This window comes from Mauremys reevesii, linkage group 2, assembly GCF_016161935.1.
Source record: "Mauremys reevesii isolate NIE-2019 linkage group 2, ASM1616193v1, whole genome shotgun sequence".
Lineage (NCBI taxonomy): Eukaryota > Metazoa > Chordata > Testudines > Geoemydidae > Mauremys > Mauremys reevesii.
Genome location: NC_052624.1, coordinates 197,857,250 through 197,880,893, shown reverse-complemented (window position 1 = coordinate 197,880,893; position 23,644 = coordinate 197,857,250). Strand labels below are relative to the sequence as shown.

Genomic DNA, 23,644 nt, shown 5'->3' with positions numbered 1-23,644 from the left:
CTCTTGATAGTTTGTTAAATCTTTGCACCTCCCTTACTGAACCATTCCCAGTGGCTACTACCAGCGCCAGGAGTTGGGTGGAGGAGGGAAGAGTTAAGTCTGCACTGTGGGCGGTGGTATGTATCTTTACTTTGTGTTTCTTGGTTTTCAGAGGGGTTAATTTATCACTCTCCAGATTCTGGAAGGGCATGAGGCACCAACTCTGCATTAATGAAGTTTCTGGGCATTTAATAAAATGTGGAGACTATTTCATTGCCATTGTAGCAACCACTGATGTTGACACCTCAGCCCTTGCTACATCTCACACTCCAGACACTGGTAACCTCCTTGACCTCAAGAAAGAGGACAGAGTGCCATTTGACCAAAAGACCTAACTACAGGATCCAGTGGAAGTAGGTGTTAACAGGTTGTGGAAGGGTTTAGCTAGTGAAGGACAGCTCTGACAAAAAATGAGAGAAAGTGATAGGAACTCTAAGTGCCTGTAGCCTGGTGTTAAAGAACCTCAGAAGGAAGAATTTAGGACTTTTCCTAACTAATCAGGAAGCTATGAAATTAGATATCCCTAGGACTCTATCCTATGATTGCTTCTTAAGTGCTGTCAAAAGATGCCTAGACCAGTATGTAATTGAGACAGGGATAAAAGTGTATCCCCTCCTAACAGAGCGACTATTAGCATATTGGTGAAAATCTTTGGTGCAAATCAGAAACCAAAAAGGGTGACAAAGTGAAAGGGTCCCCCAAGAATAAACAAAGGACATACCAGTGGACTTGGGTATATAAGGTACAGAAAAGACGGTTACTCACCGTTGTAACTGTTGTTCTTCGAGATGTGTTGCTCCTATCCATTCCAGTTAGGTGTGCACGCCGCGCGTGCACGGCTCTTCAGAACATTTTTACCCTAGCAACTCCGGCGGGCCGGCTGGGCGCCCCCTGGAGTGGCGCCGCTATTGCGCCAGATATATACCCCAGCCGGCCCGTCCGCTCCTCAGTTCCTTCTTGCCGGCTACTCCGACAGTGGGGAAGGAGGGCGGGTCTGGAATGGCTAGGAGCAACACATCTCGAAGAACAACAGTTACAACGGTGAGTAACCGTCTTTTCTTCTTCGAGTGATTGCTCCTATGCATTCCAGTTAGGTGATTCCCAAGCCTTACCTAGGCGGTGGGGTCGGAGTGAGATGTGACAGAGTGTAAGACTGCTGAGCCGAAGGCTGCATCGTCTCTGGATTGTTGCACCAACGCGTAGTGGGAAGCGAAGGTGTGGACAGAAGACCAGGTGGCCCCTCTACAGATGTCTTGGATGGGCCAGAAAGGCGGCCGACGAGGCTTGCACCCTCGTGGAGTGAGCGGTGAGGCGGCTAGCTGGCACGCGAGCAAGCTCGTAGCATGTCCGGATACATGCAGTCACCCAGGAGGAAATCCACTGAGAGGAGACCGGCTCGCCCTTTATGCGATCAGCAACCGCTACGAACAGCTGGGGCGAACGCCGGAAGGGCTTTGTCCGCTCTATGTAAAAAGCGAGGGCTCTGCGGACGTCCAGGGTGTGAAGCTGTTGCTCTCGAGGTGAGGCGTGTGGCTTCGGGAAGAAGACCGGAAAGAAAATGTCCTGGTTGAGGTGGAAGGCCGACACCACCTTAGGGAGGAAGGCCGGGTGTGGTCGAAGCTGCACCTTGTCTCCGTGGAAGACGGTATACGGTGGACCAACCGTTAGGGCACAGAGCTCGGAAATTCGTCTTCCTGACGTTATAGCGACGAGGAAGGCCGTTTTCCACGAGAGATAGAACAGGGAGCACGTGGCCAGGGGCTCGAAGGGTGCTCCCATAAGCTTGGCCAGAACTAGGTTCAAATCCCAAGACGGGGTAGGACGTCGTATCGGCGGGTACAAGCGGTCCAGGCCCTTAAGGAAGCGGGAAACCATCTGGTTGGAAAAGATGGACCGACCTCCTATGGATGGACGAAAGGTGGACACGGCTGCCAGGTGTACCTTCAAGGAGGAGACCGCGAGTCCTTGTTCCTTAAGGGACCAGAGGTAGTCCAGGATCATAGGAATAGGGACCAGGAAGGGATTAAGGCCTCTGTGATCGCACCAGAGCGCGAAACGCTTCCATTTTGCAAGGTAGGTTGAGCGAGTGGAAGGCTTCTTGCTTTCCATCAGGACTTGCTGCACCGCCACCGAACAGTCCCGCTCCGCGTGGGTCAACCACGCAGGTACCAAGCTGTAAGATGGAGGGACTGCAGGTCCGGGTGGCGGAGTCTGCCGAAGTCCTGCGTGATGAGATCCGGCCATAACGGAAGGGGAATGGGATCCCGAACGGAGAGTTCGAGCAGCAGAGTGTACCAGTGCTGCCGTGGCCAGGCCGGAGCGACGAGAATGAGGCGGGCCCTGTCCCTTCGAAGCTTGAGTAGCACCCGGTGTATGAGTGGGAATGGAGGGAAGGCGTAGAGGAGGTGATCTGTCCAGGAGCAAAGGAATGCATCCGACAGAGAGCCTCGGGAGCGACCCTGGTAGGAACAAAACCGGTGGCACTTCCTGTTCTCCTTGGAGGCAAACAGGTCTATCTGGGGAAACCCCCACCTTTGGAAAATTGTGAGCACCACATCCGGACGAAGGGACCACTCGTGGGAGATGAATGACCTGCTGAGATGGTTGGCCAGCGTGTTCTGCACTCCTGTAAGAAAGGACGCTGACAGGTGAATCGAGTGGGTTACACAGAAGTCCCACAGGAGCATCGCTTCCGTGCAAAGTAGGGAGGAGTGGGCTCCACCCTGCTTGTTCACATAGAACATCGCCGTCGTGTTGTCCGTGAACACCGCCACACAGCGCCCTTGCAGATGTGCGCGGAAGGTGTGACACGCCAAGCGGATCGCTCGCAGCTCCCTGACGCTGATGTGCAGGGAGAGCTCTCGGGGCGACCAGAGACCCTGGGTGTGCAGGTCGCCAAGGTGAGCCCCCCATCCCAGCGCCGAGACATCCGTGGTCAAGGTGACTGACGGGCGAGGAGGGCGGAACGGGACTCCTGCACACACGACTTCTGGGTCCAGCCACGAGCTGAGCGAACCGAGGACTGGCTTCGTGACCGTGACTACCATGTCAAGGGGGTCGCGGTGCGGACGGTACATCGACGCAAGCCAAGTTTGAAACGGGCGAAGGCGCAGCCTCGCGTACGTGGTCACGAATGTGCAGGACGCCATGTGGCCCAGGAGGCGTAGGCAGGACCGAAATGTTGTCGTGGGAAAAGCGTGCAGGTCCCAGATGATGGAGACCATAGTCTGGTGCCGAGGTCAAGGGAGGCAGGCCCTGGCCAAACTGGAGTCCAGGACCGCTCCGATGAACTCCACCCTCTGCGATGGAGTTAAAGTGGACTTCTCGGCGTTTATGAGGAGGCCCAGGTACCGAAACAGGACTAGGATCTCGGCCATTTGATCTGCTACCAGCTCTCGGGATGGCCCGCGAACCAGCCAGTCGTCGAGATACGGGTAGACGTGTATGCGACGACGGCGGAGGGCTGCAGCAACCACTGCCATGCACTTTGTGAAGACCCTCGGCGCGGTGGAAAGGCCAAAGGGAAGTACCGCAAACTGGTAGTGCGCGTTGTTGACCACGAAGCGCAGGTAGCGTCGATGGGGAGGGTAGATCGCGATATGGAAGTAAGCGTCCTTCGTATCGAGGGCGGCAAACCAGTCTCCCAGATCCAGGGAGGGAATGATGGTCCCCAGGGTTACCATGCGAAACCTGAGCTTGAGCAGGTACCCGTTGAGCTCCCGGAGGTCTAGTATCGGTCAGAGACCTCCTTTCGCCTTGGGGATGAGAAAATATCGGGAATAAAATCCCCTGCCCCGCATGTCGTGCGGCACCTCCTCTATGGCACCCAAACTCAACAGAGTCTCGACCTCTTGTAAGAGGAATTGCTCGTGAGAGGGGTCCCTGAAGAGGGACAGGGAAGGTGGGTGGGATGGAGGGGGCGAAACAAACTGAAGGCAGTAACCATACTGGACCGTATGAAGTACCCAGTTGTCCGTAGTTATTTGGGACCACGCCGGGAGTGGGATCGGCGTGATGGCGACCGTCTCCGGGAACGGGATCGGGACCGGGACCGAGACCTGGAGCGCCGTCTATCCTGTCTGTCAGGGGACGAGGGCCGCATCATAGCCGGCTTGCCCGCTGACTGAACAGCCCGCACCGGCGGTGCCGGGGGCCGGAGGCTCGGTGCCTCTGTGAGCTCGATGAGCTCTCTCGCCGCCGAGAAGGTCTCGGGCGTTGACGGGAGAGGTACCTCGACCGCGGTTGGCACCGGGGAGCAGGGAGGCACCGGACTCAACGGCTCTTGGGGTGCCGGAGTCGACAGAACCGTGCATGGCTTGTGCACCACCACAGTCGGTGCCGGAGGTGCCGGCAGTGGCTGGGTGAGCGGTCCCGGTGCAGGAGGCTTAGAGGCCGTCTGCGCCGCCTTCCGTTTCCATGCTGGAGCGAGGAACGGTGCCTGGACACCAGTGCTGGTTGCGGAGGTCATACAGTCTCGGTACCGGACCGGCTCGGGACCGCTGGTGCGCTGCGCGCCGAGGAAGGCTTCGGCGCCGCTCGGGTCGGCGCGGCAGGGCTAAGTGCCGACTCCATAAGGAGCTGCTTTAATTGAGAGTCCCGCTCCTTTCTCGTTCGTACGGCTTAAACGCCGTACAAATCGGGCACTTGTCTGGCCGATGGGACTCCCCGAGGCAGCGCAGGCAGGAGTCGTGCGGATCCCCAATCGGCATGTGCCGCTGGTAAGCCGAACAGGGCTTAAACCCCGGTGCCTTGGGCATGAGCCCGCACCGGTTGTGGAAAAGAGGGGCGAACCCCCCTAATTCCCCTTACTACACTAACTATACTAAACTATTTAACTAACTTAACTAACTTAACCAACTATATATACTTATCAAACAGAGAAACTCTAGGGTTGTGGAGGTGAACGGAGCACTCCACTGTTCCAACTGGCCATCACGGGCGGTAAGAAGGAACTGAGGAGCAGATGGGCCGGCTGGGGTATATATCCGGCGCCAGAGGGCGCCCAGTCGGCCCGCCGGAGTTGCTAGGGTAAAAATGTTCCGAAGAGCCATGCACGCGCAGCGCGCACACCTAACTGGAATGCATAGGAGTAATCACTCGAAGAAGAAAGAATGCTTACTTTTGATGAATCCTTCCACAATTTGGAACTGTGAAAAAGAAGTAGATATTTGCATATATGTTTTAATGCATGCAGATCTTTACCACTAAAAATGTAAATAAAGCAACTTTTATTAAAATAACAATATACACTTTATATAAATACACTCATTACAGTATATACAAGTATTTTTGCCTTAATTTTGTTTTAAATACACACATTAAAAATATTCACAATCATCATCAGAGTGGTGTTTACTCAAAGTGAAACATTAAATGTTGTAATTAATATGATTTATAATAATAATGTTCCTTTGTACTAACACTTATGTACACTGTTTCAAGGCTCTAAGAAGTATACGTGATTTTTTTTTTTAAAGTACAGAGCGATATTTACAAGCAAACATGATCCAAACAGCACACGCAGATTCAGGATATGTAAACACTCGCACACGAACTGCAAGCCGCACTTGGTCTCCCCTACAACAGATTATTTCTTCACAGAAAGGAGACCTATTTGACAGAAGGGAAACATGAATAATATGGTTTAAATATTGCAATTAGTTATGAGTGACTAAATAACTATTTTTTTTTAACTAAAAACTTTAAATGTACAAGTATTAGTTATGATCGAAGTGACAGACATATATATTTCCAGGACATCACTATGCCAAGAATCTGGCTTTTTGATGCTATGACAGAGTAACATCATTACCCTATTAGTAGGGCCCAACCAATTTCACAGCGTAAAAACTGGCAACCCTCCCCCGTGAAATCTGATCTTCCCTGCTGCTGGGAGCCTGGGGCTCCTAGCCACACTGGGGAGGAACAGGGCTTGTCCTTCTCCTGCTTGTCTGCTCTTGGTGAGGTGATTAGATCCACCTCCAGAGGCAGCACAGAAATGAGGGTGGTACACCCTCACTTCGGCACTGCAGCAGCCTGGGACCTGGGCTCCAGGCTTCTGTCCCCTCCCCCGCAGTTCCTGCCACAGCTCTGGGCGCTGAGCTCCTGGCTTCCCCTTCCTCCCCCAACAGCTCCTGCTGGGCTGGAGGCTTCTGCTCCCAGCGGCTGCAGCCAGGGCAGATCGGGCTTGGGGACTCCCCAGCCCCTGGCTCCAGCCTGGGCTGGGGACTTCTGCTGCCTGTTGCTCCAGCCAGAGCTCAGGGCACCCCCGCCACTCCAGCCTGGGCTTGGGGCTTCCACACCGCCACCCCCTGCCAGCTAGGGCAACCCAGGCTTGGGGCTTTGGCACCTCCCCACTGCCGGAGTCACTCAGGACTTCCACCCCACAGCTGGGGCTCAGGGTAGCCCAGGCTCAAGGCTTCAGTCCTGCAGCTGGGGCTTGGGGCGCCCAGGCTTGAGGCTTCTTCCCCCAGGGCTCCTGCTGGGGCTCAGGGTGACCCATTTGGGGTTTCTACCCTAGGGCTTCTTCTGGGGTTGGGGCACTCATTTTTCTAGGGCTCTCTGCCTTAATATGACACTGGCCTGGACTAACTCCTAGGTGCATGGGGGATACCCTACCCACCTCCACCTCCCAGAACCTCTTCTAACTGCAGGAAGCTTGAAGGCTACTAGCTAGGCAGCACAGAAGTGAGGGTGGCAATCTCGGGGGGAAAAAAACCCACAACAACTTCCCAATCCCATTTTGGGTCAGGACCCCCATGGTTACAGCACCATGAAATTTGAAATATAAACATCTGAAATTGTGAAATTGACCAATTTTAAAGCCCTTTGGCCATGAAATTGACCAGAATGGACCCTGAATTTGGTAGGGCCCTATCTATTGTATTGAAAAGTCAATAACCTGAATGAAACCAAGTACGGACCTCTTCTGTATATCACCTCACTAAACGCTTCCGACAACAAGATGCTGGGTTATATATTGCTACTTTTCACTTACTGTCCTTAAGCGAGTTTTCAATCCATGGGGCAGTGATCATAGGAAAAATAATTTGAATTTGCTTGATAATATGAAGTGTCTCAAGTGTTTTAATAAATCTAACTGTATTACAGCCTTGACCTCTCAGCTAATACTGCCAATAATTCTACTGATTGTAGTTACTGTGATATTCAATTAGATACTGGGCTGAGACAAATCACTTATTTTGCATAGGCTACTAAATAGTTACTACCAATCTGAACCAGATTTAGATTAGTGACCTAGATGGGAAAAGCTGTTCTCCATTTCCAGTTCATTATGCCATTCTGATTTCTTGCTAAATCCCTTATGCGTAAAATATGATGATATAATTTAGAATTATTTCAGCTTCATCAATTATGAAAACTTACATCCTATTACATGTTTATAAAACCTAATACTACTAGATTTACATCTTAATCTTACCGAAGGCATGTAGAAAATGCTCTCCTTGCATTTCTGTAAACAAAATGGATGGGGAATCCTTTAAATGTGTGACCATCAGGTACTGCTCTCCTTATAGCATCTTGAAACTCTTCATTTCCTGCAGAGATGCTTGTTGTACGTTCAAGCTCATAGGCTGCCAAGGCTGGTGACAAGAGATAGGATAACTGGTCATCCCAAACAGTAGTAAGGCCTAGATCCTGTAGGATGAATCACAGAACAGAATGATTGGTCTCAAGGCCCTAAAAAAAAGTTTAAACATATGGTAGATTAAAACACATCTATTACATATGTGTGCTGAGATCACAGCCTATCATGCTGACCAATATTGTCTCATGGTTTCCTTATACTCCTATCAGTATCCATCTGCTATCTCTTGTTTTATACTTAAATTGTAAGCTCTTTGGGGCAGGGTCTTTTTGTTCTGTGTTTGTACGGAACCAAGTGCAATGAGGTCCTGCTCCATGACTACGGCTCCTAGGCCCTACAATATTACAAATAAATAAATAAATAATAAATCTTTCATTAATCAGCCAATGTTGGAAATGAAAAGTGAAAAAGGTCAGTACTGCCTACCAACTACTATTACAAAAACGTGCCTTTGGCAGGAATTGCACTGATACACGGAAGATTTAGTTCAGGATGAGCTGCAAGTGGGATAACTTTGTACTTAAAGGGAAATCTGTTTTAGAGGCAATGATGGGAGGGCTATAGTTTTTGTGGTTCTACAGCAATTATGAGAAATGAATCCATGGCAACAACTGACTTAAAATTTTGTATGTTCTGTTTTTTCCTAGCTCTGAACTGTGAATTAGCAAAAATTAAAGTAAAATCAGAGTACAAGTCAAGAAAAAAGAAAAGCAGGCTAGAAATAAATACAAATGACCTAATTACAAAGTAATTTTTGCATAAAGCCAAGAGCCACTTTATTAGTATGTGTGTAAAAAAAGAGCAAGGCAAATCCCAAAGCGAGATTCACTTACAAATAATATTTCTACTGTCCCACTAAAAATAATTTCCAAAGGGAAAGGACTGCATAACTGGACTTTAAAAAATAAATAAATACATAAATCACTACAAAATTGAGTATTGTGCATGATCTTTATTTGCTCTATATAATGTAGTATCATTTTTTCCAATCTACTGTTAAAAAATTCCTGTTTAGGAAATTAAGGCGTGTTTGGTGCATAGCACTGGGCTTCAGACTAAGCCCACTACCTGTTTCTTCCACAGCAAGTATTGACAGTCTTGAAGCATGAATAATTAATCTCAAGATTTACATAAAATAAAAAGCATGGATAAGGATACAGCTAATCAACTTGTTTTGTGATCATGTCAGATAAGCTTTGTGGGTTGGGTCTGTTTAGTACAAGAATGAGACAGTGCCAAAAAACCGCCATGCCCCACACAGATTCTAGAGAAAGTGGCTCCAAAGCATTCCTCTCTCCGAGTCGTACAAGGAAAAAATGGTCCAATATACTGCTTGGGGATACCATTACAATGAGATGTAATATGGAGAGATCATGATCAACTTCTACTAGAGGTACTGTTTGCTCTTTAAGAATGTGGTTGTTATTCCTGATATGGCTAAACTGCAATTAAAGTAACTACATTAGTCAACCCAAATTCCTCTTGTAGTTTATACTGAATAAATAATTCAGTTCTTGTCCTAAAATTGTGTGTTGTGTCAGCAGTAGGCAGTCTGACCAGAAAGCAAGTGTGAAAAACTGGGACACATTTGGTTTTTTTGGGAGGGGGTGTAGTTGCGTATATAAGACCAAGCCCCTAATATTGGGACCTTTGATCACCCTAGTGGTAGGTGAAGTACGAAAGCACATTTGTATCTGGCTCTTTTTTATGAAAGACACTGTATTAATATGAGTATTACTGTACATGGCTAGATAGTTTATATGAAGTGAGGTAGTCAGTTAATGGGGGGAGGGGGGGAAAGAGGATTAAAGCAGGGCTTACAATTTTGGAATCAGTCTTCAGAAACAGAGAGGAAAATGTCATGAGAATATTCACTGAAACCAGTCAGGAAAGTATCTTTGTAATTAGGTCAGCGAGGCAGATAATAAATTTAGTATTAAGAGTTTAAGGAATTTAGGAATTTCTGAAAAATGAGAGATCAAAGACTTGTCTACGTTCCTTCCTATCTATCTGTTACACCAAGTCAGAAGATTCAGTCTGAATCTTAGGCTTTTGCTACAGCCCATAGGCTCCCTGGGAAAAATCTAGCTTTTTCCCAGTGCAGTTTTGGACATATGGGAACCTGAATTTGAGAAACAAGATGCTGAAAGCAGCAAGAGATACTGACCAGTTTGCTTACAGCCACTGTGGAAGAAATGGTTACTTGCTGTAACTGTGGTTCTTTGCGGTCTGATTCAGATGTGTATTCCACTTAGGTGCATGAGTGCCCAGCACTCTGGAGCCAGAGAATTTTGCCTAGCAGTACCAGTAGAGGGTCAGTGCTTATGCCTTGTGGGTATAGCTCCTCTCCTGAGGCAGAATCGCCCCGACCCTCTCAGTTCCTTTGCACCAAATGCCCAGAGATTAGACTCTGATGCAGAGGGTACAGAAGGTGGCCATGGAAAACACGTCTGCAACACATTTCGGAGAAAAGACAGTTACCTGTTCCATAACTGGTGTTCTTTGAGATGTGTTGCTCATGTCCATTCCATATTAGGTGTGTGGACTTGCCACATGTGCCGTGGCCGGAAGTTTTTCCTTCAGTGGTACCTGTAGGGGATCGGCTCTAGTGCTCTCTGGAGTGGTGTGCACATGCTGTGGTATAAGGGGCACCGCCAGCACCCCCCCCCCAATCCTCAGTTTCTTCTTGCTGGAAACTGACAGTGCAGAGACAGAGGGCAGGTTACAGAATGGACATGAGCAACACATCTTGAAGAACCAGTTACAGAACAGGTAACTATCTTTTCTTCTTCGAGTGCTTGATCACATCCATTCCATGTTAGGTGGCTCCCAAGAAGTACCAACGGAGGCGGGTATGAGTTCATGGACGTGTAGATTGCAACACAGCTCTGCCAAACCCAGTGTCATCTCTGGCCTGCGTGATTGCATAATGCGCCATGAACGTGTGAACCGAAGACCATGTTGCTGCTCTGCAAATGTCCTGGATGGGAATGTGCGCCAGAAAGGCTGCCTGGGCTCTGGTCGAATGGGCCCTCACGATCAGTGGCAGTGGGACCTGTGCTAGCTCGTAACAGGTCCAGATGCAGGAGCTGATCCAGTTGGAAATCCTCTGTGAGGATGCCGGAAGGCCCCTCATCCTATCCACTGTCGCAACAAAGAGTTGGGCAGACCTGCGGAAGGGCTTGGTATGCTCCAGGTAAAACACGTGGGCACATCTGACGTCCAGGGTGTGCAGCCTCCTTTCCTCACTAGTGGTGTGCGGCTTGGGACAAAACACCAGGAGAAAGATGTCCTGGTTGACATGGAAGGAAGGCACCACCTTTGGCAAAAAGGCCAGATGGGGTCGCAGTTGAACTTTGTCCTTGTACACCACAGTGTATGGTGGCTCCGATGTCAGGGCTTTAATCTCTGACACTCATCTCGCTGATGTTATGGGCGCAAGGAAAGCGACCTTCCTTGACAGGTGGGAAAAGGAGCAGGAGCCCAGAGGCTCAAAGGGCGGGCCCATGAGCCTAGAAAGAATCAAGTTAAGGTTCTACTGTGGGACAGGAGCTCGGACCCACAGGAAGAGCCTTTTGAGGCCTCTAAGGAATCTGACTGACATGTCGTGCGAGACCACCGTCGGACCTTGGATCAGCGGGTGGAAAGTAGAGATGGCCGTGAGGTGCACCCTGATGGAAGAGAGTGCCAGTCCTTTGTTCTTAAGATGAAACAGGTAATCTAAGATAGATTGCAAGGAGGAGCATGACAGATATGCTGCGCTCAAGATGCCCAGTGGGAGAACCTCGTCCACTTGGCCAGGTAGGTCGCTCTGGTGGAAAGCTTCCTGCTTTCCAGGAGGACTTGAGCAGGCCTGCTCTAACGAGGTCCAGCCTCTGGGTTCAACCATGCAGCATCCACGCCATGAGGTGGAGGGAGGTAAGGTTGGGGTATAGGAGGTGCCCGTGATCTTGTGAAATCAGATCCTGTCAGTTGGGGCCACGGAGCGGTTGCCGCTATGCCCATCAGCATGCCGAACCAATGTTGTCGCGGCCACACCAGGGCAATTATGACGACTTGGGCCTTGTCTCTCTCGATCTTTTACAGGACTCTGCTGATGAGTGGTATCAGTGGCAACAAGTACATCAGACCCTCCCTCCCCCCCCAAAACCATGACAGGAAGAAGGTGTTGCAGAGAATCCTTGCCCAGACCCTGCAGGGAACAGAACTGATGACATTTCCTGTTCTGTCTCATGGCAAACAGGTCCACTTGGGGAGTTCCCCACCTCTGGAAGAGCGTTCAGGCTACCTCCGTATGGAACGATCACTCGTGGTGAGAGAAAAAGGACCTGCTGAGGCAATCTGCCAGCATGTTCCTGATGTTGGGGAGGTGACAGGCCTCCAGGTTGATTGCTTGCTTGATGTAGAAATCCCACAATTGGACAGCCTCTTGACAGAGAGCCAACGAGCATGCTCCCCCTTACCGGTTGATGTAGAACATAGAGGCCATATTGTCCATCAACACTCTCACCACCTTGTCTGACAGATGTGGTAGGAAGACCCCACAGGCCAAACATACCACCCTGAGCTCCTTGATGTTTATGTGCAATGTCATCTCCGCTGGGGACCATGTCCATTGGGTCTGTAGCTCGCCTAGATGTGCTCTTCAGCCGACATCTGAAGCGTCCAATATTAGTTCAACCAAATGGTGCAGGCTGTCGAATGGAACCCCTTCCAGGACAGCCTGGGGTCTGTCCCCATTGCAGCAAGGTGAGTAGCCCTGGTGAGATGGCAACAACTTTGCCCGGGTGATCGCTGGGCTGGGAATAGACTGTCACCAGTCACTGTTGCAAGGGTCACTTTCTGAGCCTTGCGTGGTGAACAACGTACATACATGCTGCCATGTGGCCCAGCAAACACAGATATATCCAAGCTGTGGTTAGAGGGAATAGAGACCCCCCCCCACGATGAGATCCACTATCATCTGTAACCTCTCCTGTGGCAGGAAAGCTCTGGCGCACGTGGAGTCGAACACCACTCCGATAAATTCTATCCTTTGCACCGGAACGAACATTAACTTCTTGTCGTTCACCAACTGGCCCAGGGACCGGCACGTGACCTGTAGCACTGCGATGTCCTGTTGGAGTTGAGATCTGGAACAGCCTTTGACCAGTCAGTTGTCGAGAAACGAGTATAGTTGAATACCTCAAGGCCTGAGGTAAGCTGCTACCACCGACATGCACTTAGTAAACGCACTAAGTAACACTGTTCTAAAGTTAAGAAAGATGAGCCTAAGAGGGACTTAAATCCAGGAATGCTATATCCAGGAGGTTATATGTGGAACAAGGTGTAATTTTTTAAATAAGTATGTCATAAACAGATAGTTAAGGGTTAAAGTCTCTTTTACCTGTAAAGGGTTAACAAGCTCAGTAACCTGAAAAACACCTGACCAGAGGACCAATCAAGGGACAGGATAATTTCAAATCCCTGTGGAGGGAAGGCTTTGTCTGTGTTCGTTGTTTGCTCTGTGTGCTCTCTTTGGATCTAAGAGAGGCCAGACATGTCTCCAAGTTCTCCTGGAGTATTTCCTACTATCCAGTATAGTGAGTATTAGAAAGGCGAATTAGTCTTATAATTTGATTTCTACATTTGCAATTGTGTGTTTGCTGAAGGAAATTATTTATTTTTGTTTGGTGTTACTTTGATTATGCTGAGGAGGAGGGAGGGGAAGTCTCTCCAGTTTTTATAAGTTAAACCCTGTATTTTTGCATCCTGGTAATACAGAGATAGTGTACTTTCTTTTTTTGTTCTTTTAATAAATTCTTTTCTTTTCTTTGGACTTGGTTAATTCCTTCTCTTGTGAAGATTCAAGGGAAGGGGAGGGGGGAAGAGTGAGTTCCTCCTGAGGGTGATTCACAGAGTTGAATCGGTGTGTATCTCTCCACACCGATGGCTAGGAGTGTGGGAGGGGGGAAGTGGGCTGCTTCCCTGTGTGTAGAGATTCAAGGGGTTTGAATCAAGGTATTTTTCCCCAAGGACTAGGGAAGGGGAGGGGGAGATGAGTCCCTCTTTGTGTTGAGTCAAGGATTTGACTCGGTGCGTAATCTTCTCTCCGGAGCAGGCTGGAGAGAGGGAAGGGGGAGGGAGAGGCTGTTTCTCTCTTCTCTCTCTCTCAAGGGGATTGAATGTTCTTTCCCAGGAGGAGGGAAGGGGGGGGGACAGGCAGTGTGTCAGACCTGACTGACTGAACCAGATCTAAGAGAAGAGAATTTAGGAGAAGTTTAGAGAAGTTCATGAGGGGAGGAACCAGAACCCAACAACAGCTCCAAGTGGGGAGTGACTATAAATCTTACAGAAATGAACATGAAGACTTACAGGTATATCAAAGATTAATCCCAAGTCTTTAGCAGACGTTTAAAGATTAACCTATTTAAACTAGCATTTCTTCAAAAATATATTGCATTTGCTTTTAAAAGGGCTTCTTTACACCCAATGCAGAAAGAATCAACCGCAGCACATTACTGCACTATAAGAAATCAGTTAAACAGGAGAAGGGACAATTCCAACCTTGGAAGGTACGAGATATTTTTAATCTTGTAAAGTACTCAGACATTAGAGTGATTAAAACAAATACAAAGTTTGAAATTGCTTGATGCAATCTTCTCTAACAGTTTCTTTCAGTCACACACACTAAACAGTGGTGCAAGGGTTACTGCTGGAAGCATGTACTGTAAACCAAAAAGCCAAACCAAAACGCCCCCCTCCAAATTTTATACAAGTAGATACTAAAAGCTCGATACTTCATTTATTTGGCATACCAATGAAAAACATTAAAGAACACTACCTTTCTGTGTTCTGACACCAGTATTCTCAGCTGTAATTCTATCTCATTGCTTATTACCGCAGCATCTATTGTGGAAGCACAAAGAGGGGGAAAAGGAGGAAGTGAAGTTGTGGCCCCTGGAGAACACACAGATTTGATTGCTTCTCCGCTCATTGGTTTCCATTTAGATTCATCATGCAGGTCAAACACACAGACTTCCACTGCATCGGAGGGCTGGCAATTCCCCAAGAACTTCTGATGATTGAAGACACATCCTACTGTTCGATAAGGATACATTGGCTTGGGTTGTTCAACAAGTGGAGCATCATCGGGATTGATAGGATTGTGGATATATCTGAAGATCAAAAAGATGTGCTATTATATCAAGAATATTTTATAGTAAATAAATGTTTACTTTATTGGGAGAGGGTTACAAGATATAAGTATTTAGCTGGCATAGAAATACAGTGAGATTGTTTCACCATGAAAGAACCTTGCATCACAAATTCCTTTTCTTAATATACAGTAATTTAAACTGCCTTTTTTTTTTAATTTACAGAAAAAGGTACTATGAGCAAATTAACATTTTTCTTTTAATCTAGAGAAGCAGCTTGTTTTGAAGCTTAAAAATCAGGCATGATTACTCAGTCAACTACTCAACTGATGGCAATTAAAATGAACTTTTCAACTGTTTCAAGAAAGAATGAATAAGAACAATTACTTCCCTCTTCCCATTAGATTTTCAGAGAAACACAGTTTCACATTGTAAAACATCCCATTGTGTATTTATCAACAGGCAATAGTAATGCAGAATTGCAAAGTCATTTTCAAAGCTGGACAGTAATCAGTTCCTTTCACAAAACCAAAAGTCCTTATTCTTCAAATTCATGATCATGTAGTTATTCATGTATCACCTTTCATTTCAACAAAACCACTATAATTTGAAATGATATTGCATAAAAAATAAAATATTTAATATTCTTCTTTAAGCAGTACTTTTCAGCTGAAACTCTTAGATAACAGATAACATTGTTATCTTTGAAAAGTCTTTTATGACTCCCATAGTCAAAGCTAGGAACTCAAAGTCATTACAGTATTATACGGTGCAAATGCACTTAAAAAAAGTTAGCCTTTTACAGTTCTCCTCTGATGCACTTTATATATTTCAGATTAATAGTTAGGCTGAACACCTGGACTAAACACCCATCATTCACAAGTAGTACATTATACATTTAGAAAGTTTTGCTTAAAGAGGTCCACTTAAATAGTTTAGGACCAGCAGCTGGCCTACTTTGCAAGTAGTATCTAGTTAGGAAAAAGTCCTCCAAATTCTCAAGGTTCATTTAGAAAACAAACTCAAAGCACTTCTTGCTCACAATTTAAAAAAAAAAAAAAAACAGACAACATTCCCCTCCCAAAACCCCAACAATATGGGGTGTGATGGGGTGTGTCTCCCCCCCATACCAGGCCTGAATGGGCTAATGTGGGTCTGGGATGCCAATTAGGTTACCTGGCTGCACCAGGGACAGCCAAGCTTAACAGATCATGAAGCCCAGCTGGGCAGGAGCAGGCTGAAGAGAGGAAGTTTGTAGCACAAGGGGGCTGCAGGAGAAGAGTCTGCAGTCACTCTCAGGAACAGAGAGGTGGTGAGGAGGAAGCCTGGGAACAGAATAAACCCTGGGATCCTAGCCATGAAAGAAGGATCAACCTAGAGAAGTTGCAGGGCAGAAAAAGTCTAGGTAGGAAGTCATGCAGGGAAAAAACAGCAAAGAGAGAGGCTGCTGCTGGTTATAGGGTCCGTGAGCTGGAACTCCATGTAGTGAGAGAGCCTGGGTTCCCCTCCAGTCACTGGAAAGTGGCATGAGCTTGGAGTTGGGGCCAAAGACCCTTTTGTTAGGATATCATACAATTTTACGTCTGACTTTGTTACCCTGGAAGGGAAGGACTAAATTGTGACCTGGCCAGAGGACAGAATTACAGAAGAGAAACCACCACGATGACAGAGTGATCATCAGCAGGGAGTGCCATACAGGGAGAGAGCTACTACATCATGAAGACGTGCTCCTGTGATAAATGAACCCCTTCGCAGGGGGCTACCGAAAGAAAATGTGAATGCTCCCCTCTTGGCTCTGCAAAGGTGTTACCATGAACCATTCCAGCAGCTGTGCACATTCCCAACTATGTACTGTAATGATGCAATTACAAAAATGTGTTTTCTGGGCAATTTTCCATTAGATCCATTTTCCAATTTTAAAAAACATGCATTATCCAATAGTGTAGGGCAGTGGTCCCCAACCTTTTTGTCCGGCGGGCGCCAGACGAAGGACTGTGGCGACGGTCGAGCATCCACAGGCCAGGACGTGGGCGCGTTGGGGACCCATGTTGTAGGGGTTGGGAGTGAGCTAATAACCCGTTCCCATAAAAAACGGACATTGTTACAGTTGCTACACTATTGGTTAGTTCAACAAACTCAATCCAACTCAGCTCAATTCTAACAGACCTAGAAGGGAAATCATGACATGAAGAGGCCAATCCCACAAGGAAGCTACTGTGCTGATGAGTTTGCTCTTTCCTAAATCCATAACCGAAATTGGTACATGGACTGTTCGGATGCTACATAAGCCTGATGAAATGATCCAAGTAACAAAAGAAATGGATAGATATAAAACTACATAAACTAGGCCTAAATAAAATGAGAATGCTAATGTCAGGACAAATAACTCTGTCAAGTGAGAACATTCTACTATATCTTAGGCTATTGAATGACACCAGTGATGTACACAGAGATGGCATGGGTTTGAAACTATCAAGGAAGGCAGCCAAAAGCCTGACAGAATGGGCACCAATTTCAAAGGCTTATAATACTTTTACATCAATATTCCAGAAATTTTCTATTATTCAATGTTCTGCTCCAACAAATCAAGCTAGTCAGGAGGAAAAAAAAATTTTTTTTTCTATGAGCAGCTACAGAACATAATACACAAGGTCCTGAAAAGATATGTTCTAGTAACTGGAAATGTGAACACTAAAGTACGGAACAACACTGGCAGGGAAGTAATTATGGGGAAACAAGACTTTGGTGAAGTTAATGAAAATGGTGAAACGTTTGCTGATTTTTGTGGAATGAATGACTTGGTCACTGGAAGAATTATCTTCTTACACCATATAATTCATAAGTAAGTTGGAGGTTACGAGACCACAGAACAGGGAAACAAACTGATCATGTTACAATTTGGCACAAATTAAGAAGTTTAGAAGATGTATGTAGCAGGAAGGGGGCAGATCTGGGAATGCACTGCACACTAGTGATAGCTAAGTTGATAACACAAATAAGAACAAAGAAGAGATCTGAATACCAGGTGTCTATATCACACCACCACCAAACTAAAACAGATGACAACAAAAAAAAGCTAGCAAACAGATACGAGGACTTGAAGATTAAGATGATGAAACAGCAGAAAGCAAATGAAAAGAGGTAAAGTAAACTTTCACTAAAACTTGTGAAGGAGTGCTGACATTCAGGGAGAAACATCACAACAAATGGTTATCTGAAGATATATTGTAGAAAACAGAAGATGCAAAATTAAATAAACTAAAATCTAGCAAGAACAAGAACACAAGATGCGGTGACTCCAGGAGAAATATGCTCTAAAGAACAAAAAGAGGCCAAAAAGGGTGCTAGGAAAGGCAAATGAAACTTTATAGATAAAATGGCAACAGATGCATGGACTACTTCAGCCCAAAATGACACAAAGACACTGTACAACATCATTAGACAGTTGTCAGAAAGAAAAACAAATACCAACCAATCTGTTCAAGACAGTGAGGGCAACTTAACAACAAAGATGTCAGAAAACTAAATACATGGAGGAAGTACTTGAGTCAACAGTTGAATGGCAAGCCAGTGGCCAATTTCCCAAGTACAGAAGAAGAAGAAGAAATGGATGATGAGCTAGGATCTATCAGGAGAGTTGAAGTAGAGAAAGCCGTCAATCAGTTAAAAAGTGGAAAGGCACGAGGGCCGGATAACATTCCAACTGAAATCCTTAAGGCAGACTTGAAGAACACAGTAGACATTTTGATGGGCTGATTATAAAAAAAGAAAAAATGCAAAATAGTAAAAAAAGGGTCACATACTGAAGCTTTCAAAGAAAGGAGACCTCAGTCAGTGTAAAAACTAGAAGGGCATTCAACTACTGTCTATCCCAGGTAAGGTATTTACCATTTTCTTTATTCTGGCTAGAATAATATGTGTAGATTCAAGGTTATAAGAAGAAGAGACAATGATTCAGACAGGAAAAATCATGTATTATCACACAGTAAACCTATTCATCATCATAGAACTGTTGATTAAATGACAGTCACCGGTTTATATGAATTTTACTGATTTCCAAACTCTTTGATACAGTGACAGAACAGTGTGATGGAAATTGCTATGCCACTATGGAATTGCTCAAAAATTTATGAACACAGTTCCGATCTTCTAATAAAATAGGAAATGCCAAGTAATACATGACTAAAGCATTCAAGGTTATCGCGAGCATCAGACAACGATGTCTTTTGTCATCCATGATCTTTTTACTGGTAGCGATTGGTTAATGACAAAAATCACAGAATACCCAAGTGGCATACAATAGATTCTCACATAGAGGTTAAAGGACCTTAACTTTGCAGATGCAGAGGCCAATGCACCATTAGTAGGATTGAAAATCACCACAGAGAAAGTTAACACCACAAGAATTAACATACAAGAAAAACCAATAATATTTTCTGGGACTGACTTAGAAGAGATCCGATATTTCACATATCTTGGCAGCACTGTAAGTAGAACATATGGAATAATCAAAAACCTTAAAGCTAAAATAGCAAAAGCCAGACATGCCTTTCTATCTCTACAGATAATTTGGAGAAATATTAAACCCTTGCCTTCCAAACTAAACTTTGAATATTTAACACCATTGTGAAGTCGGTCTTATTATATGGTGCTGACACTTGGAAACTTATCAACCTTACTATCTAAACTCCAGTTTTCTGTAAACAGCTGCCTTAAACAAATGCTCAATACCAGACAGCCAGAAAAAAAAAATTAAAAAAAAGAATCACAAAGAACCTAGAGGAGAATGAAACAGAATGAAAATGGAGATTGCTGTGACATAAATGGAGAAAAGAACCAAAGAAGATAAGTATTGGACTGGAACTCCCAGAGCAAGAGATGATGAGGTAGACCAAAGATAACATGGAAAACTGAAAGCAATCAGAATGAGACAGGAAGAAGCTAAGACCTCATCAGGAGACCAGCAAACAGGGAAGGCAGCGGTGAAGGCCCTATGTTCCACACAAAAAAGGAGAGGGAAAGAGAATATATATATATATATCTTTAAAAGTAGTTAATTTGACATTGTTCTTTTAAAAGCAAATGCAGTCAGTGCAGATGAGGGGAAAGCCAGTGCTCAGAGTGCTCCCTAGTTAATTTTTTCTTTTTATTTTGCACATGTATCTTTCTGCTCTGGAGGTATTATTACTTGAACAATGCAATATCACATAACAATTGGACAAGAAAGATTTTAAGAAATATAACCTACATACTCCAAAATACAGAGCATCCTATGCTCCTCCAAAATGACTGAAGTGAGAGAATGGCATAGCAACGTTAATTCACTGACTGAGCTCTCTGAAGCTTTAAGAGAAGCAGTTGCTCATCAGCTGACTGCACTACATAATATGAACTAAACAAATGATACATTTCATGCAAGTATGAATAAATGGATTGTTACCCAGACTGGAAGTTTATGTAAGAATGTTCCGTGAAGGTGAAGTGGGGGCAAGAGTGTAGAATTTCATGTGATCTCATGCTGGTTTTAAACACCTTCCATCTGCAGAGCAGTAGTGATATCTTGGCACATCACCAGCTGGTGAAGTAGGTCACTGTCTCAAACTCTGAGATAGAGATATTCCAAACAACTCAGGTATAAAGAGCAGAGCATCTGTGCCAGGTCACTGGTGGCCAGTGGACACAGAGTGAGCTGCTCAGTAAGTGGGCCGAAGAATCAAAGATCAGTCTGGAGCCAGACCAGGCCAAAGTCAGAGTCCATTACCACACTGAAAGCACGGGAGAGAACCAGGGTCAGGACGGGACAGGGTCTTGCAACGGAGTCAGCAAGGGTCCTAAGCTGAAGACAGTAAACCAAGATCAGGATCAGGAGCCAGACCAAGGTCAAGAGCTAAGAGTCTGGAATCCAGGCGAGTCACAGCGAGCAGCAGTGAGGTGTGGGTCTAGGACAAAAGCACACTAGGAGGTCTGTGTTGCTAAGACAACTCCCAGAAATAGCCTCCTAGTTTATATGGAGAGTGCCAGCCAATCAGGTAATCATGGAGGGCTGTCACTCATGGCCCACTCATGGGCTTAGATTCTCATTACTTCTTGGTGGCAACTCCTCCTGGGCTCCTGGTTGTGATAAGGAAATGGCACTTGCCTCAGACCCGGCAGCTCCTTGTTCTAGTGCGATGGATTTTTACACAGAGACCCAAAAGATGGGTTTGACGTTGCACTCTATATGATTTTATGGAAGTATGCTGATGAGTGCAAATATAATGTAACTAATATATGCTTCATACAAAAGAACTCTTGTAAGGTTTCATTACAAAGTGTATAATCTACTGAGTGTGATCATCCTATTTGTATAAACGTAACACTCTTGTATCTGAAACTAGAAATATGAAATATAACTGTGAGGGCCTATTGTAATTACGTAAAGTGTGGGCCATTAATGGTGGTTTGGAACCTTGATGGCTCCCATTAACCAGGACAACTGACTGTGGATGGCTCTGTTTGCAGGCAGGCCTTCCTGTGAGTCAGGCTGGGAGGAATGAAGGCTTGGGGATCATGTCACCTGAACTGGAATCCATCTTTAACCTGATGTTTTTCTGTTGAGAAGGAGGGATGGCAACCCAGAGAGACAAAGGATTACCATCTTATGCAAAAGTGGATGGAACAGAACAAAGGTGGGAGCCATCATGAGAAATCCCCTCGCTACCACCTGAGCTGGAACAAGGACTGTACCAGGGGAAAGGATTGTGCCCAGACTAGGAAGGCATCCAGTCTGTGGAAGAAATTTACTGAAACATCTCTGAGGGTGAGATTTTATCTGTATTCAGTTTTATTACTGTATTAGCCTTAGATTTGTGTTTTGTTTTATTTTATTTTACTTGGTAATTCACTTTGTTCTTTCTGTTACTACTTGGAACCAATTAAATCCTACGTTATGTATTTAATAAAATTACTTTTACTTATTAATTAAGCCAGAGTATATATTAATACCTGGGGGGCGGGGGTGAGGGCCAATAGCTGTGCATATCTCTATCAATGTTATAGAGGGTGAACAATTTATGAGTTTACCCTGTATAAGCTTCAAAGAGGGTAAAACCGATTTATTTGGGGTTTGGACCCCATTGGGAGTTGGGCATCTGAGTGTTAAAGACAGGAACACTTCTGTAAGCTGCTTTCAGTTAAGTCTGCAGCTTTGGGGCACGTGGTTCAGACCCTGGGTCTGTGTTGGAGCAGACTGGCGTATCTGGCTCAACAAGACGGGGTGCTGGAGTCCCAGGCTGGCAGGGAAAGAAGGGGTAGAAGTAGTCTTGGCACATCGGTTGGCAGCCCCAAGCGGGTTTCTGTGATCCAACCTGTCACAATGGGAACCTGCAGTAACATCACCTATATTTGGAAAATAATTATCTTAATTCCCCTAATCTCATTTTACTCACCTGTGTCCTGTTAAACTCTCCCAAAAAGTGATGGTTCCATCAGTCCCACAAGTCATTACCCATGTGTGAGGGACTCCTTTTGCTTTTGTTCCTACACAGACAAAGGCTTCCAATCCATATCCAAGGAGAAGGCTGCACAGAAGGTTAGCATGATCTTCACAGTCACCCTAGATAGCAAATATATTTATTAACTGCGTGAACACAAATTGCAGTAATTTTTAAGGCTTCTAATCATGATGCGCTAAGCCTTTTTTTAAAATAATTTATCTACAAAAAGAGCACAGTAGAACAATAGTAGAGTATTTTTAAAAATGAAAATTGTGTGTGTTATCAAGTATCTTAAAATTATTTTGTGAATATATTACTCATGGAAGATGGCAGGTCTGACAACCATGGAGACTGTACTACCCAGAGGACAGGTACAGCAGAGAAACAGTAAGAAACAATCCATACATACAATAAATACTCTAAGGCAAGTTCATGCATTAACCTGCCAGTGTGCCTCAGCTGCATTCCAGAAGCAATATTTCTAAGGGGCATGAGATATGTGCCACTTTCCATCCCCGTTACATTTTCATCCTCTCAGAGGAGACTAACAGTTTTATTTGTGGTGGTTTCATCATGTGGATACCTGACCACTAGGAACTAGACTGAGATCTCCAACTCACTTCACAGACAAACTTATTATTCTAGTCTGGTGGCCTGTTAAATCTCTCCACATGACAAGTCTCTTAGTTCTCTGTGACTTATTGCTTCATTTCCTCTAAGAGTGACTAAAAAACGCCCCCAATAATAAAAACAAAATTTCATTTTGAACTGAATCAATCAGTGTGATGCAATTTTTAAGAAAACTTTTGTTCTGTATCTTGCATCACACTTAGGATATGAGTATTATTTGAGAATATTTCTACTTATTTTATTTTGGAGTGACTTTAAACCAAAATAGGAGCTGGAAGAACATCAACACAGGAAGCAGCCCTCTGAAATAGTAAAGGTACATAAATCAGGCAAGTATCTGCTGGAAATATAACAAAAGCTCTATTGAATTATCACACCCAAGGGTAATAATTAAGCCAATTTACAAAACAGAGAAAAAAGTTTTAGATTTTATTTTTCAAGTTTTTTTTTTTTTAAGATCATCATTAAGCAAGTACATATTTAAAAAAAAATCTTTAGAATAGTTAAAAGAAAATTAATGCAGCTAGATACAACTCTCAACTACAAAAGAACATCTTCTTTCAGAAGTTGTAAAGCAATTCTTTGAAATATATACCTAATAATTCCGAGAAGGAATTACCGTAAATACTGAAAGTGATCTGAGATATCCTGAAGTCAGCTGAGATTTTACAAAACAGTGACTCAAATATTAGATGTCAGAGTTTTGCATTTCTCAAACAAAAACATATGGTTTCCAAGATTTACAAAGAAGATCA

At 45.1% G+C, this 23,644-nt stretch overlaps 1 protein-coding gene across 5 annotated transcripts in view; it reads right to left on the bottom strand.

Moving 5' to 3' along the window:
- Positions 1 to 5,250: 5,250 nt before the first annotated feature.
- CEP76 (centrosomal protein 76) overlaps positions 5,251 to 23,644 on the bottom strand; it is a 37,258-nt gene continuing 18,864 nt past the window's right edge. For all 5 annotated transcript variants that reach the window (XM_039525130.1, XM_039525134.1, XM_039525132.1 and 2 more), the window contains 4 exons: positions 22,212 to 22,378; positions 14,472 to 14,805; positions 7,481 to 7,698; positions 5,251 to 5,649 (listed from right to left, as the gene is read on the bottom strand). In XM_039525130.1, coding sequence (XP_039381064.1) covers positions 5,511 to 5,649; positions 7,481 to 7,698; positions 14,472 to 14,805; positions 22,212 to 22,378 — 858 coding nt within the window. In that variant the 3' untranslated portion in view covers positions 5,251 to 5,510. The remainder of the gene's footprint in view (positions 5,650 to 7,480; positions 7,699 to 14,471; positions 14,806 to 22,211; positions 22,379 to 23,644) is intronic.